Consider the following 15,216-nt stretch of genomic DNA (forward strand, 5'->3'; position numbering starts at 1 on the left):
CAAAATGGAGTAGTCTGTTATTTAGGCACAACTTTCACTAAACATCCAAGCAGACTTTTTGCCTCACTGCAGGTGAATGCTCAGTTCAATGTAGCACTAAAATCAAGAAGTTTTGAGGTTGTCAGCATGCATTCAAAAAACCAAGTATTTGGCATTTCTTAAGCGTGAGTTAGAAAACCCCCAAAAAACCCACCAAAACACATCCTTGAAGGAATAGAAAAAAAACCCCAAAACCCAAATAATCACCAACAGAAAAGAATACTTAGATGCTGAGAAAAATAGAGTACAAAAGCCATTTTTCATTTGTGCCAGCTCTGCTCTGGTGTGGCATTGAAATTTGGTTATAGAGCAAAGTTCACGGATGGGAAGAGAAAGGGTTAGATTAGATGGAATGATTCTTTCACTCCCAAAAAACTCTAACGTGGTGTTCAACTGAGACTTTCAGGACAGACATGAGAATTTACCATCCACAGCTGTTTTCTGAACATGTTTTGCAAAAACAGTAAAAATAAAATTCAAAAAATTTGCTGCATTAGCCACAGCTGCCAGAATCAAACTGCATGGTCTTTATGTTCCAGCCTCAAAACAAGCTGAAAGAGTACATGATACATATGACCTATTCCTGCCTGATAATAATAAATCAATTCCTGCTGGAATAAAAATTGCTGAGGAGATGATAAGAATCCAAGAGAGTCTAAGGCCACTTACTAAGGAGGGGAGTAGTCTGAAAAGTAATGACTAAAAATAATTTACCCAGTTATCTGGAAATAAAAGGTTTGTTACCTCAATTAGAGAGCTGTTAAATTTGAAAGGTGTCCAATTTAAAATGTACACTATGTTAAAATACATCTCCATCTATGCATCTGTTACTTCTGCATGCTGAGGCTAACATCATCACTATCCCTACAAACATTCCCAGTTTTGAAGTCAGTAACAATTTTATCTTCACTAATTATTATCACAGTAAGCAAAAAAAAAAAAAAAACAACACATTTTTACTTCAGAAGCTTTTTTGAGTTTGAGTTTTCCTTACCCCTCACAATCAACTATTTCAGGTCCTTCAAATGAAAAGGGATCTGTCTTGTCTGGCTCCGACTTCATCTTGTATGTTTTCGTCAGGACTGAGTTAGAGAAGTAGTCATTGGGCCCAAAGTGGAACTCTAATGAGAAAGACTGGAAGAAATTTTATGTTACCACTAACTTTCATCTATGAAATAGTGCATCAGCATAATTATTATTAATCAAACTCTGAAAATACAAAAAAAAAAAAAAAAAAAAAAAAAAAAAAAAAGGTAATTTGATGGCAAACACATTTCAAACTACAGCAGAAGCAGGAAATTAAGAATGTCAATGAATTTCAAATGCCGCAAGAAGCTACAACAACCTTGGCTTAGATTTAAACAGGTAATTAGTACATTTCATTCACCTTCACATATAGAACTGCTGTCTTAAAAGCAACCTTAGAAATAAGTATTTTGAGAGAAGTCTTGATTTCATTTCCTATGGAAGCCTCTCATCATCCTTGCACTAGGGATGAAGAAGTTGTTATTCTGAAGTCATTTTAACATCAGAACAATACCAAGTGGTTCCACTGGTCCCCCAAGTCTGATCAATACCATGATCTTAAGAGAGTGAATCAGATTTTATATCCAATTAAAGCACAATTTAGATTGCAGGAGTCTATTTAAATGGTACACTCCACCAGGAACCAGAGGGGGTTTTTCCATTTGATAATAGGAAATTCTGCAAAAGAACACTGACTCTATAAACTGAATCCTATAACCAACATGTCTCAACAGGTTACAGCCTGAAGCAGATGTTTCTATTTATGTTTGAACTTCCTCTGGCACCCAAAAATTGTCTGCAGAGATTCAGTTTCTTACATGGAGAACAAAAGGCTCCAGTTACAGAAAACCACAGCATCCACAATGCATCAATTTTCAGATCTGTAAAGCTTTCTAAACTGCTTGCACCATGCTCTCTTTGCACTCAGGACCAACTATGAACTTTTTAAAGTAAACCAAAACTCAAGCTGTCTTGGAACAGGGAAAACAATAAAGGATAAAGGTTTTTGGCAGCATTGATTTAGTGACTTGAAGGGGAAAAAGCCAGCGGGTCAGTTCAGCACACTGGAAGGACTGAAAGCCAAAGCTCCCAACATCACTGCCCAGCCACAGCATGTGTAACAGTTACCTTAAATATTTTATTTACTCCCCCAGTAATATGCCTCAAGAATTAGCCCTAATCTGCACACAAAACAGACTACATAGCTGCCAAAAGACTGGCCCTGAATATACTTCCCCAGGCATTCTTCACACTCAGGCCAGAAAACTGTCTGTTATCACCAAGGAGGATGCCTTGCCATCCTCTTTTTCAAGGCTATTCGTGCGCAGACAAGATAAATAACTCGGGACAACAGCTTGTTCATCAAAGATATTTATCTCTCACTCATCTCCCAAAGGCCCCTTAATCTTCCTAAGACTCCATGAATCTCCTCACATGACTCAAATCTGCAAAGAGAGTGGTCAAGGAGTGATGGAGACCAATGGCAACAGCAGCCTTCCCCACCCCCGTGCTCGCTGTTTAAGGACAGGAAGCCACTGGCACCCAGCACTACACTGGAATATCTGTGTTTGACTTCATATTGCCTATTTCAGCTTTACTCCCCTTTAAAGCAATTCAAGACAGCTGCATGGTTTGGAGGCTGCCTTCAGCAAAGACTAATCTCTCTCTGGCAAACATGCTCAGGGGAAGAGCTACAAACTTAGCTTATCCACTACCAGCGACGAACACCATACCCAAATAATCCCATAAACCATCACTGGGGCTATAAATAACCAACCAGTGGCACTACTTCACATGCTGGATCCCAAGGGCTAGCAAGACAAAAATATCTGCACAGACTGCATTTCAGCATTTCATTGCATACCTGCTAATTAAGAAACAAGAGGCTTCAAGCTTCACATAGTATTTGAAGTCTTGTAATGACCTTTCCAGCACTCTTTATTTGGACATCTCTGGGGGTTTTTTTATCAGCTATGTTCTCAGGAAGTTCAAAAAAAGAAAACTTCTCTTTTTTAAGCTATTTAAGTTATACCCAGATGCACCATCCAGATCTGAATATGCTAGCTAAGAATCCTGATGTCCAAATACGTACGTAAATAGAAATTATAATTATAAAATACATGTAAGTTTATCCATATGATTATAAATAAGTAAAAGCAAATAGCAATGGAATCACTTACGCTTCACGCAGATAAAAGTTTCTATGTGCAGGCCATAACAAACAGGACTTTGAAGCACTTTAACTTAAGTCAGGTAAATCCACTTTTGGAGTACCATAACTACAGTTAATTGTTTTGGGTGAACAGTTAATCAGAAAATTCCTAATTATCATGTATTTCTTTAGCAGCAAAACCTAATTCCTAGCAGAATTAGTGCATCTGTGACACTCTGGTTATGTGAAGTTCTTACAGTACAAAGCTACCACGGCTGCCCCAATTTTCTACAGAGAATTGCAGATAAGACAGTCACACAGCTGCAGAACAGGTTTTACTCAAGCAGTTAGGAACACATCCTTTGTCTCCAAATACAGAAGGGACATGGAATTTGTCAGCCTTCCATTTCTGGATTTAATGTAGCACTGGAATGGAACCATTGACAGAAAAATGCTGTCAAAAGGTTACGAACAGTGCAAGACCAGATAAATCCCTTGTTTCAAGAGTTCTCCAACTTAAGGTACTGTAAAACAAAGCTGAATGAGAGCATAAAAATGATGTAGGCAAAAAAACCTATTCCCATCTCATCCAGATGCCACTGAATAGATATGCTTCAAGGTAAAAACAGCCAGCTTCTTAGAATACCTTACTTTGTGCTTAGACAATTCATTTTCTTCATAAAACTCTTATCCTCTCCTTAAGCCCCAGCAGTATTTAGAAACTTAATTCTCAGTTTTCCTCTGCCATACTACTTTCTTGCCTTATATCAGCTTGAGTTTCTGGACTAGTAGAAGAAAACAGTAAGGACTAAAAAACAAAACACAAAAAACCCCAAACCAACTTTTTATTAACCTTTAAAAGCTATTCTGAGAAAGTTACTTCCATCTTTCTTATGGGACTGTTCAATGAAGCTTGTCTTGCATTTATATCAGACATTGTCAGAAGACCGTAACTCCATAAGGCAAAACAAAAAATACCAAATATAAGAAAAAAGCCACAATGATAAAATTTAAAGAAAGTATGTGTAGGCTCCAATTCCATCATTCTCCCTGCCTCCCCATCAAAGACAATTCAAGGAATAAGTATAGTCTGCATAAATTGAATAAGCAGCAGAACAACTTCTTTTCAACAACCACAGAGTCTGTTTCTGTACATTGAACTTAAACAAGAAAACAATTTCCAAAAATAAAGTTGTACTTTAAGAAATACTCATTAGATACACTTTTAGAATTCTATCTATTTTCTATTCTTTTCAACAGGTACAGTATTCATAATAATTGTCTTTGATTAGTATTACCAAGTCACATCTCCTCATTTGATAAAATATCTGATACCCAGAATTTTACCCACAATTCATTTTCAAATCAAAAACAGCGATGTAATTGTATTACTAAGAGCAGCTACACTTGAATTTGAGAGAGAAAAAGAAAGCAAAAAACTAGACAGAATTGGGCCAGAATTTTAATCTACAACCTACAGTAATGTCAGAGCTGTCCAGGCTAAGAATGAAAGAGCAAAGAGTCAGGAAAGCTGAAGATAAATCTTTACAAGGCAAAGCATGAAAATACTACCTTAGAAAGAAAGCTCACACACACAATACAGCCAAAGAGAGCTGAATGAATATTTTGGAATGCTGTTCACTTCATTACTACAATCTTCATGAGAAACAAGCCAAGAAAACTCACCATAGGCTGTCCTGGTTCAGAAAACTTAACTTTAATATCCTGCAGATGTTTCAAGATAGGTTCATCATATTCCTAAGCAAAAAAGAAGTAAAATCCAATTCAGCAGGCAATATTTAGAACAACAGCCTCTTCCCAAGCAAAAACCAAAGTCTGTAACTAATTCAACAATTTCAGCTGAAGTAAAGATCTGGATCTAAATTTCTTAATCATAGCTGCAAACACTATGTGCCAAATTCTCAATCATTAGGCCTTGTCTTCAGTAAACAATGCTGCCAGGATGTATTACTGAAAATACAGTAACTTCATTCAGGGTATTTATTGCCAGTGAGATTCACAGGAAGACACACTCCAGGGAATTCCTCTTTAACAGCATTAAAAGCAATTAATACAAGTGCAGGCATAACTACCTAAGCTATTTAACATTAATTCAACCAATCCATGGGTATTCCTATAACATCCTTGCAAAAATAATCCTTTATGGACTAAACTAAAAATGCTTGTCCATCATTAGCCTTTCAAGCATCTTCAGGGATTCCAAAGACTCAGAAGATTTGGTGTATCACACATATTCCACGAGAATCAATTGACTACTAATGGGAAAAGCAGCAATTAATTTAACACAACAGAAGTTGCTCATTTCAGAGCAGAAACTTACTTGTACTAATTCACTTAGCATATCTACATTCCTAAAGATAGTAAACCAGAAGTCTGGAATTCCTTTGACATTTGTCTCTTCTGCTTTTTCGTCTATTACCACTGCATTTTTCAGGTCTCCCTGGGAAAGAAATACAGAAACAGCCAAGAAATTAAATTGTGACTTTTTAGTATATTCAATAAACAGAGTATATTCAATAAACAGAAGTATAAAACAATTGCCATCTCTGAAACTGTGCTTAAGGAACATTTGAAATCTACTTTTTTTGCCTCTGTAAATCAAGTTAAGAGATACAAGATTTATTTACGCAACTAAACATATACACATTTAATTTGGATTTACTTTCAATTCATTTGAAATTCTTCTATATGAAGACTAAGTAGATCAAGTGTCTGCTTCACTGATTTGACAAACAGAAATAATTAAAACACTTTCTATCTTTCTATAAAAAGAAAAAAATATAAATGCCTATTTTTCTATTAATCGCCTTTCTGTAGCTCCAGAAGCCATCTACAGCATTTAATCTAAAAATTTAAAATTTAACACTGCCCTCTGAAATGCTGTTTCAGCTTCCCAGTTTTGCAGAATACTTGTAAAGTTGTCTTTCATGGGTATTTTTCATTATTATGCTGTGTCCGATTATTACTCTTTTGGGAAATAGGATGCCCTCCACATAACTCATGTCAAATGTTATAAAACAGAAGAATGACTCAGTCATTTCTCAATCCCAAACAACCCTGGAAATTGGGAGTGTCAATTAGTTGTATTGCACCTTTCCTTTTACACCACTAGATAGCAGCAGATATTTAAGATGGTTTTGGCAGTTACTTGGGTTATGACGAGCCAAGAATATGAAGCTGCAGTTTACTTCCCATCCAGACATTTTTCTGGTTTTATTGTGTGGAATTTGGCCTGTCAATGCTGTATTTACGCAGAGCCTAAGGAATGGTTTTTTCTCATGCACATGGAGTACTGTGTCATGCTAAATCTCAGGAGATCAGTAAAAACAAAGAGAACAATTCACTTTGAATACAGAACAGCATCCAAAAAAAAAAAAAAACCCAAAAAAAAAGCCACGAAAAACCAGAAGAAATCAGGCTAAGGAAAAAAGCAAAGAAAACCTGACAGAATGGCGAACAGTTTTCTAAGTAGGTCGCTTTCCTGAGACAAAGCCTGAGCACACATCTCCAGAAATGATGCTGGGAAAGTAACAGGCAGCCTACAGACTATATTATGCCTCCTAAATCTAGACAGCTCCTACTCAATAGACAAGTAGGAATCCACCAGCCAGCACACATTATATTAGCTCTGTGACTGTGTGCCAAGTGTCTCACCTGTATTCATGAAAATGAAAGCTAATGATGTCCCCCAAAATAATGGGGACAGGCAGAGAAACAACCAGCCTTTTATTATCTTGGGGTTTCATGTAGCACTGGAATGGAACCCATTAGCAGGAAGATGCTATTAACAGGTTACGAACAGTGCCAACAAAGGCAACTCCTCGATTCCCTCAAGCCACAGATTTTTTGAAAAAAGACTGAACTAAAAGTTTAGAAGCTTTCACTGGACATAACAGTGTCTTCATCACAAGAACATATCACTGACACAAAAGTTAAGTCTTTCAATGGCAAGAACAGGAATTTAACTCTGACAACCTGATATATCCATAGTTTATGACCCAGCTTGTACTCACAGCCAGTTTTTCTTCTTCCTCATTTTCACTGTGCCATTCTGACTCTGCATCTGTGGGTTCAGCTTCCCCATTAATAAACTCTCTTCTCTGTGTTAAAAAAAACAAAGAATATAATTGAAGATGCGAAACTATGTATATGCAACCAGAACTGACAGGAACAAAGAAAAATTATATACATAGTTTTCCCACCTTATCAAAAAGAGGTTGATAGAGTGCTGCATATTTTCTCTCTAAATCATGTACTTCTTCATAGAATTTAGCTTCTATATGGGCACATTTCACCTGGAGCTTTTTCAAGGCATCAATTCTTCTTATCACTGCTTTTGGAAAACTAAAAACCAACATTATTTAAGGTTTAAAGTTAGTTGCCTCACCATTATTTCACATATTACTGCAAAATAAGCTGCTTACAACTATGTGCAATTTTTAAATAAAAGGCTTATGTCAAATATACATGTTTCTCCAAAACCTATTTCAAAAAGTTGAAAGAATCCTCTCCTACCCAAGTTGTTCTCAAAGGTGTTATCTTCTGTTCCATTTCCTGGGACCACTACCCTCCCCGTGTAGTTCAGAGATCAGAAATGAATACCTTTGTTTACACCTAAACTCTGAGACTAGATTTGTGTTGATCCATCTATGAAAACTAAGAACTGTGCATTCTACAGGGAAAGCTTTGAATCACAGGTCACACTCTGAAAGAACACACTGCCCATCTGCACTTTAGATTATCGAACACTTCGATGCAGTTATGTAAAAAGAACGCTTGATAGAACTTATGTTTTTTCTAAAAAAAGGTCTACAGCCAGCTATTCTCAGTCAAGAAATAAAAGCATAAGTATTTATTAAAGGCAATATTTAAGTCTACTTTACAGTCAATATAAAACTAAGCTTCAAACTAGGGATATACAGGTCCTGAACTTTCCATTACATGCTGGACAGCAATCTTACAGAAATCACCAATCAATGCAACACATGCCCTGTCAGAGTAAGGGTCAGAGAGGGAAACAAAGGAGGGGAGGGGAGTTATCCCTATCCAAAACAATAATGGCCACAGAAAATACTGAACTGCACAAAATTTTGTTTGCAAGTTTGCATAAGCAAAAAACTTCACTCTTCCTTCCAAAAGTAAGCCACTGTGAATCATGGGTTAAGTAAACCATTTTTCTTAGTGAATAATTTATTCTAATTTCCTACCTCAATTACACAGTAATAATATTCTATTATGCTTTCGGTCTTGCAAGAATTTTATCATGCTCAGTACTTACGTTTCAATGTAACTTGAAGGAGTAAGTGATGTGTTGTCAAGACGTTCCTGAAGAGCTGCAAGGACCTGTGGATTTTGCATCACTTGGTCTGCCAGCTTTTCTATGAAGACAGAAAACCACATTCAAACAAATTTGCATAGATTTATAGCACGTTTGTCATACTGTGTCTTACAGCAGTCACAGTAAAAATACTCATTATTTTCACACTTCAAATAACACCACTGTAGTTAACTAATAACACAAACAATTACTTCAGGACCAGATTTCAGGAATATAAAGTTGGATAATGATAGAAAAAGCATTCTTCTCTTTGCAAATCTATCTGTTGCTTTTACAAGCAAGTAGTACATTGCCAACACAAGCAAATTTCCTGTTTTCCCTTTATGTGAGAAAGTGCAAACCGGAGTTTCTCTATCCTCCCTCTATATTAGCTGTACCTTAAAACCCACATATAAATTTGCAAGAGGAGAACCACTGAATTCCACTTCCAAGACATGTCTTCCAGTTAGCGTGACTCCCGAAAACCCTGCCAGCTACTTTGTGTACTGGACAATAAAGCAGCATAGCACTGTAACCTTGGCAACTACTGATTTTTTACATCATTATGATTTTACAATCTGTAAGACTCCCCAGTCATCACAACACTTCACAGAAGACTATTTTTCAGGAGGTCAAATCTAAAATGCTTCTGGTTAGGAGTTAAAAAACCCTTACTAATAACCACACATGGTGTCATGGCGGGAAGACCTTTGCTTTTCACATCTTTCCCTTCTTTCTCAGTGCTCTTCTCCCCAGACATTAAGAGGCTGATAAATTGCATAGAACTAACATTGTGAAGCTTTTATATGCTTGTGTGTTGCTTTGTTTTTCTCATTTATTTGGGGTTTTGTTGTTGTTTTTTATCAATCCAACTTGACTGTAAGAAGTATTCAATGGTGCCTAACAGTTCTCATGTGATTTCCAATTGCCAGTTACAAAGCAATTCTTAAAAAAAAAGAAATAGGTAATGAAGGAGACCTAAAGAACATCCAGTGACCACATTTCGCTATAATTCACAAATTTGAGTATTTGGAGAAACAATGGAACTGTAGCTTTTCTGCACACAGAAGTATTAATTTGAAAAACACTATTCAACAGTCATCTGTAACCTTGCTACTGGAGAACAAAAACTTCCAAGAGGACATATTATAAAGATGCATTTTCTGAGAAACAAGACACTAAAAAACTAGCATCCAAAGAGAACAGTTCATTTTGATAATTATGACAAAGACACATTGTTACAAGCCAGCCTTTGCAGGCCTTATTCCAACTGTCTAGTGGGACATTTTGTGCAATGGTAAAGCATCACAGTCACAACACATGCAAAAATACAGCCTTCACTCTGGTTTTGGCTGCAATGAATATGGAAAACATCAGAAAGTGAACAGCCTAAAAACCATTGTTTTGCTTACAGCTGTGAATAAATGTTCAGCTTTAACTGCAAAGGCTTATTCCACTTCTGTAACGTTACCTACTACTATGCACTTCTTACCTTTTTTGTTGCTTGCATTTTTAGCAGCCTCCAGGGAATCTGAAGCAGTATCTTCTGTTTTACTAAAAGAATTCAAAAGGTAACATATTAAAATAGCATCACATTACAAAAATGTTAACATTTAAGAAGAAGTTATTCTGAATTTTCAATTTACTACATACATGTTATATAGACAAGTATGCCAATAAAAGACATATTTATGTCTTCAAGCTTGTGAAAACTCAAAGGTTTGGATATGAAACTAGATCTCCAAAGATGAATAGGATGCAATGGCAAGGAAAGGTAAGGCCAAAAAAAAAGAAACAAACCAACCTCAAAACAAAACATAACAAGCCCACAACAAAAACCTTTGAGAGATAAATTCATCTCATTAGGTCAATGGGTGGCCATTCATGTGTATGATTCAGTCTGTGAATCATGTGGCCATTCACTCTGCACAGGAAAATGTTATTATTCACAAATGAGAATATGAGACACTTTTAGTGTGACGAAGAAAAACCTAAGAAAGTACGCAGGTATGAAAGGAAGACGAACAAAGAGATAAAAGCTCTGTTTCCAACTTCTCTAACAAGCTTTTTTGATTAAAAAATTCTCTTCTACTCTAAAAGAGAGTAGAGATGTCCTCCCCATCTCCCTGCCACAACGTCTTCCATCACACTTCATGTGCTGGAGGGAGAGGGCCCAGCATGAGTCAACAGCCAGCCAGCTTTCCCTGTGCTCCCTGCCAGTTTAGAGGTCACAAAATGAACACTGGATATTGCTGAAATTAACCCTAACTCACACACAAAACCAGAAGAGATATCACATATACAAATGGGTATTATCAGGTACCGGACAGACCAGCTTATCCAGCACTGCAAGACTCAGAAGAGCAGCAGCACATACGGATTTGCAGCAGCTGCATAAAAATACTGTATGTTCAAAAAATACTACATAAACTAGAAAAAAAAGGTGCCTTTTGCATGCTTAAATTACACAGATTAGAGAAAGACTGAGGCTCTTCAGTTCTTTAGAGCATTTAGAAAAACATTACCATTTTATTCTTATCCAAGTTTAGTAAGCCACTCTTCACAGGTTAAAACAAAAACAAACAAAAACCTCTCCTGCAGAAGACCAGATATACAGCTGGCTCTAACTACCTTGATTTAATTTCAGGAAAACAGTCCAACATACCTGTTATCTGCCATCTGTGTGCCTGTATCCACCTGCAAGTTGAAAAGTAGTGTTTAAAAATACTTGAACAGTAATTTGTTTACCTCAACAGAAGATGAAAATAGAACAGGTCATTGTTTAAAACCTCAATACAAATTAACAGCTGCTGGTTTTGCTAAGAAATTCATTATGCATAATCCCTCACAGTAAACTAAATAGCTACCACAATACCCAACTCAAACTAAAAAGTTTTTGAACAGTCTGTCAGGTGGTTTAACCCTCCTAGAACTTATTTCTTCTGTTATATACTCCAGATACTAATGCATTTCTGCACAGTCGTGGGTCTTCGGTCTGAAGATAAGTGCCACAGTTTCCTAGATTAGCTCTGCATTCTATCAAAAAAATAAGCCAAAGAGGAAGACAGAAATGTATTATTTTCTAATTCCTTGACAGTATCACAGTAAATAATGAATTTTTCATCTCTGCCTATATAGCATACTTGAGCTATAAACAGTGGAAGTTCAAATGAATTACAATAACTTCCAAATGACTCTTTTATCACCGAAGCAGAAAAATATGTTTCACTTGTCTGTCTAATCAAGGTTATTTTTGTGAGTAGCTGCTTCTGATGCTCTACAATGTGCCTAAAACTGTTGCTAGATAAAGAGAAAAAAAACATTGAAGAGAAGAAAATTATTCATCAAGAGAAGGGGTTTTGACAGTAGCTAGGAAGGCATAATCCCCTGTATAAAGATTTGCCTTGAATTTATTTATCAGGAGTCAGAAAGCCAAGAGGAAAGAGAGAAGTTAAAATCTCATTATTAACAATGATTGGAACCAAGTTTAGCACAGCTACTCCAACCCCCAATATCTAAATTAGCTTTCCTGAGAAACCAGAGGAAGCCAGATTGTCTAACTTATTCTGCTGTTCTTTGTTTTCTGGGTTGAAACAGCCAAGCCCGTACATGTATTTGAGTAACACAAATTGGGGGTTTTTACCCCCATTTTAAACAGCTGATCACAAATTCCAGTAATCACTCCCTACCATTCAGAAGCACAGGCAGTATTTTCCACTACCAAGCTTTCACGAAAGAAGACGTTAGTCTGCAAGTCAAATTCAGAACAAAAAGTAGCTTCAATCACTTGTCAGAGTTGACAGGTCTGATTTCTCTGGTTCTGTGAAGGCCAAACAGTCTGATCTCAGGCCCAGTTTCCAATAGAGGGCTACCAAAGAAGAACCTAAGTGCTAATGCCAACTTGAGCGGCAGCCCAGAGATTGCATGCACTCTCCCATCTGGAAAATGCTGAATCCTGCTCTAAGCTGCAAAAGCAACACTTTCACAACCATTTCAAACAGAGGTGAAAAGCTTTGGTAATTTTTGACAGCACTAACAGCATACTTCAGGTTATTCCACAGGAAGTTGTTCACATCTCCCAAATAAGCCTAGGAGCCCACCCTACAGTTTAAGCCCAGGAACAAACAAAAGGGGCTTCTGGCAGAGTAGGTGTTCCACCAGCTCAGGCAGATTTACCTCCAAACTCTTCCTCTTGCCCTAAACATAACAAGAGAAAGTGGCAATGCCAGCAATCACCTGCTAGAGCAAAACAGAAGATTTTTACAATGTTACAGGTGAAGAAATAAAGGAGCACAAATGAATCTTTCCTTCCTTGGCAACAGAAGACAGGGGAAAAAAAGATACAATTAAAAAGGTAAAACAGAGCAAATTGGCCTAATATCAGAGCTCAGCCAACAAGTTACATGATCCTAGTCACTATTAGAGGAGGCAACAGCAAGCAACTAAAAATGAGGACTCGCATTACTTAAAAATTATCCTCAAAGACTTGTGGCTTCCAACCTAGGCCCAGAGACAGAGCTAATGGAAAAGACTCTGCTCCACATATAAATTTTTGTGCTCAGCTGGTTGTGCTGTATTTCCTGCAGGGAACTACTTCTCAAGCCTGCTGATGGAAGACAAGATCCTCGTTCGTGTTTGGAAAACATGGAATAATGTTTTAATAGCAGTTGAATTCATCTCCACTGGAACAGACATGAATTGGGCATGTTCTGACAAAAGCCATTCACCCAAGTAACAAGAAACAACAAAAAAAAGAAAAAAGAAAAAAAGACACCATTCCCTGATGCAAATACATACTTCAAGTCTTGTTTCACTCCCTAGAGTTGTGCCTTTGGCAACTGGAAAGTAAAAAGAAGTATATAAATAAAGAAATAGAAGAAACTTCCTTAGAAGACAGCTTGTGATTCCCAGTTGCATTCCAGCTGTCTTGCACTGACTTCAGTGCCACGGAGTCACCAACAAAACTGTTCAAGACAAGCTGGTGAGGGCAGCAGAGGGGAGACAAAGGTAATTTTAGAGATAAAGGGCACACCAGTTGAAGAAGAACAGTACCAAAGCACTGAGCCTTCCTGTCCATCATCTTCGTTACCTTCCAAGCAAGTGAGCTCAGTTTTCAGCCAATAAAGACATGAAAAAGCAACCAGAACCCAAGGAAATAACAGCAGAAGGCATCATTATTATTACCACCAGTAAGAGGCCAAATTAGTGCCTCATTTCTTCTGGACAGTTCTCCGTTTTCAAATGACTCATGCAGATGAAGCTTTGGGGATAGAGGAGAGCAGATCAAGCCCCTGTCCCGCTGCTGTTGTTGCTACTGCTGCAACTTGTCTGGCACAACTATCAGACACCATCGTCATTTAAAACTGCAGGAAACTGTAAACTCAATGCACACTAGGATAGAAAGAGTGCATTAAAAGGACGATATCCTGAAGGACACAAAGGAAAAATCTAGACACTGGCAAGATGTACTCAGAAGTGTACACAGAATAAATCTTCTCTGCCTTGCACAAACCTTCTAAACACAACTAAAATACAAAACAGGAAACTGAAAGGCTCCCGCCCACAGCTGTTAAGTGTTCTTCGTAACTACAACAAATCAGAAGGGAAAGTTGCAACTTCCGTTTCAGAGGCACTGGGATGTAACCCCGTGGGAAGCCACAAACGTAACAGTCTGATACTTTCTGTAATGATAGTAAGAAGGGATCATAACAAAATAGTTAAGGAAGAAGCTAATTAACCTGTTCGACAAGTCCCGAACATCAGCAATACTTAGGCTCACCTCGGAAGTTTTCTTATAGGAACACTATTTTGTTAAGAGAGGACCTCATAAAAATTTTCCTAGCGATTCTGTTTTCACCTGTAACTCCCACAATCGCTTCTCTACCTTTATATTTTGAAGCTTCGTGAGCAGATGTTACGGGAAGGGAGCCTAGCAAATCCTACGGGCACCAGTATTATGTGTAGTAAACAATCGCAGCAGCAGAGAAAATTTCAAACAAGCCCTCAACTGGGAGACAAGGAACTCGAAACGCAAACCCGAGCCCCCCGACTCGCCCGCCACGCTGCGGGAACACAACACCGTGGCTGAGGCCAGGCAAACGCATCGCACCCTAGCCAAGCGACGAAAGCCTTGACTCAACCCGAGCACGGCGGCGTGAGAGCGCCGGGGGCACCGCTGGCCACCAACAGCCCTCCCGCCCGCCTCCTCCCCCGCTCCCCCGGGAGGGCGGGGACAGGGCGGGCGCGCTGCCAGGAAAGCGCGGCCACACATGCGGCCGGAACCCCCGCGTTCCCCGCCGCCAGGCATGGAGCAAAGCGGGACCCCTTCCGCGGGCCCGAACTTCTCGAACCGGCCTTAAAAAGAGGCCGCGGCGGGCCGCACGCAAACCCCTTCGGTTGGGCGGCTGCGGCCGCCGCCGTGCTCCGCCCCTGAGCGGGCCCAGACAGAATCCTCAGTCCCGCGCCGCAGCGGCGGCGCCCGGTTCATTCCGTCCGCCGTCCCCGCCGGGTGCCGGGGACGCAGGGCCCAGAGCCCGGGGCCGCCCGCCCTCACCTGCCCGCGCCCCTCACGCCGCAGAGGCCACAGCGCCGCCGGGCTCCTCGCAGCCTCCTCGCTCGGGCAGCGCCGCCGCCAACAAAGCCGCATCCCATTGGCCACGGC

The 15,216-nt window shown here is 39.0% G+C and overlaps 1 protein-coding gene and 2 non-coding genes across 6 annotated transcripts in view; all 3 read right to left on the reverse strand.

The window, feature by feature from the left end:
• NAP1L4 (nucleosome assembly protein 1 like 4) overlaps positions 1-15,216 on the reverse strand; it is a 28,323-nt gene extending 13,107 nt beyond the window's left edge. For 3 of the 4 annotated variants that reach the window (XR_007204290.1, XR_007204291.1, XM_048306981.1), the window contains exons 1-8: positions 11,221-11,252; positions 10,048-10,109; positions 8,517-8,616; positions 7,441-7,582; positions 7,252-7,338; positions 5,559-5,678; positions 4,904-4,975; positions 1,034-1,173 (exon numbers count right to left, since the gene is read on the reverse strand). Coding sequence is in view for 2 of the 4 variants with exons in the window: in XM_048306981.1 (XP_048162938.1) it covers positions 1,034-1,173; positions 4,904-4,975; positions 5,559-5,678; positions 7,252-7,338; positions 7,441-7,582; positions 8,517-8,616; positions 10,048-10,109; positions 11,221-11,234 (737 nt within the window). In the remaining 2 variants the exon portion in view is untranslated. Of the gene's footprint in view, positions 1-1,033; positions 1,174-4,903; positions 4,976-5,558; positions 5,679-7,251; positions 7,339-7,440; positions 7,583-8,516; positions 8,617-10,047; positions 10,110-11,220; positions 11,253-15,108 lie in introns of those variants that run through there. The other variant, XM_048306980.1, reaches the window with a different exon arrangement.
• On the reverse strand, positions 3,578-3,697 carry LOC125328225. Its single transcript, XR_007204607.1, has one exon. It is a non-coding gene; the product is annotated as a small nucleolar RNA SNORA54 (small nucleolar RNA).
• LOC125328226 lies at positions 6,918-7,045 on the reverse strand. The gene has a single exon (XR_007204608.1). It is a non-coding gene; the product is annotated as a small nucleolar RNA SNORA54 (small nucleolar RNA).

The sequence above is a fragment of the Corvus hawaiiensis genome, chromosome 6 (genome assembly GCF_020740725.1).
Source record: "Corvus hawaiiensis isolate bCorHaw1 chromosome 6, bCorHaw1.pri.cur, whole genome shotgun sequence".
NCBI classification, from domain to species: Eukaryota; Metazoa; Chordata; class Aves; order Passeriformes; family Corvidae; genus Corvus; species Corvus hawaiiensis.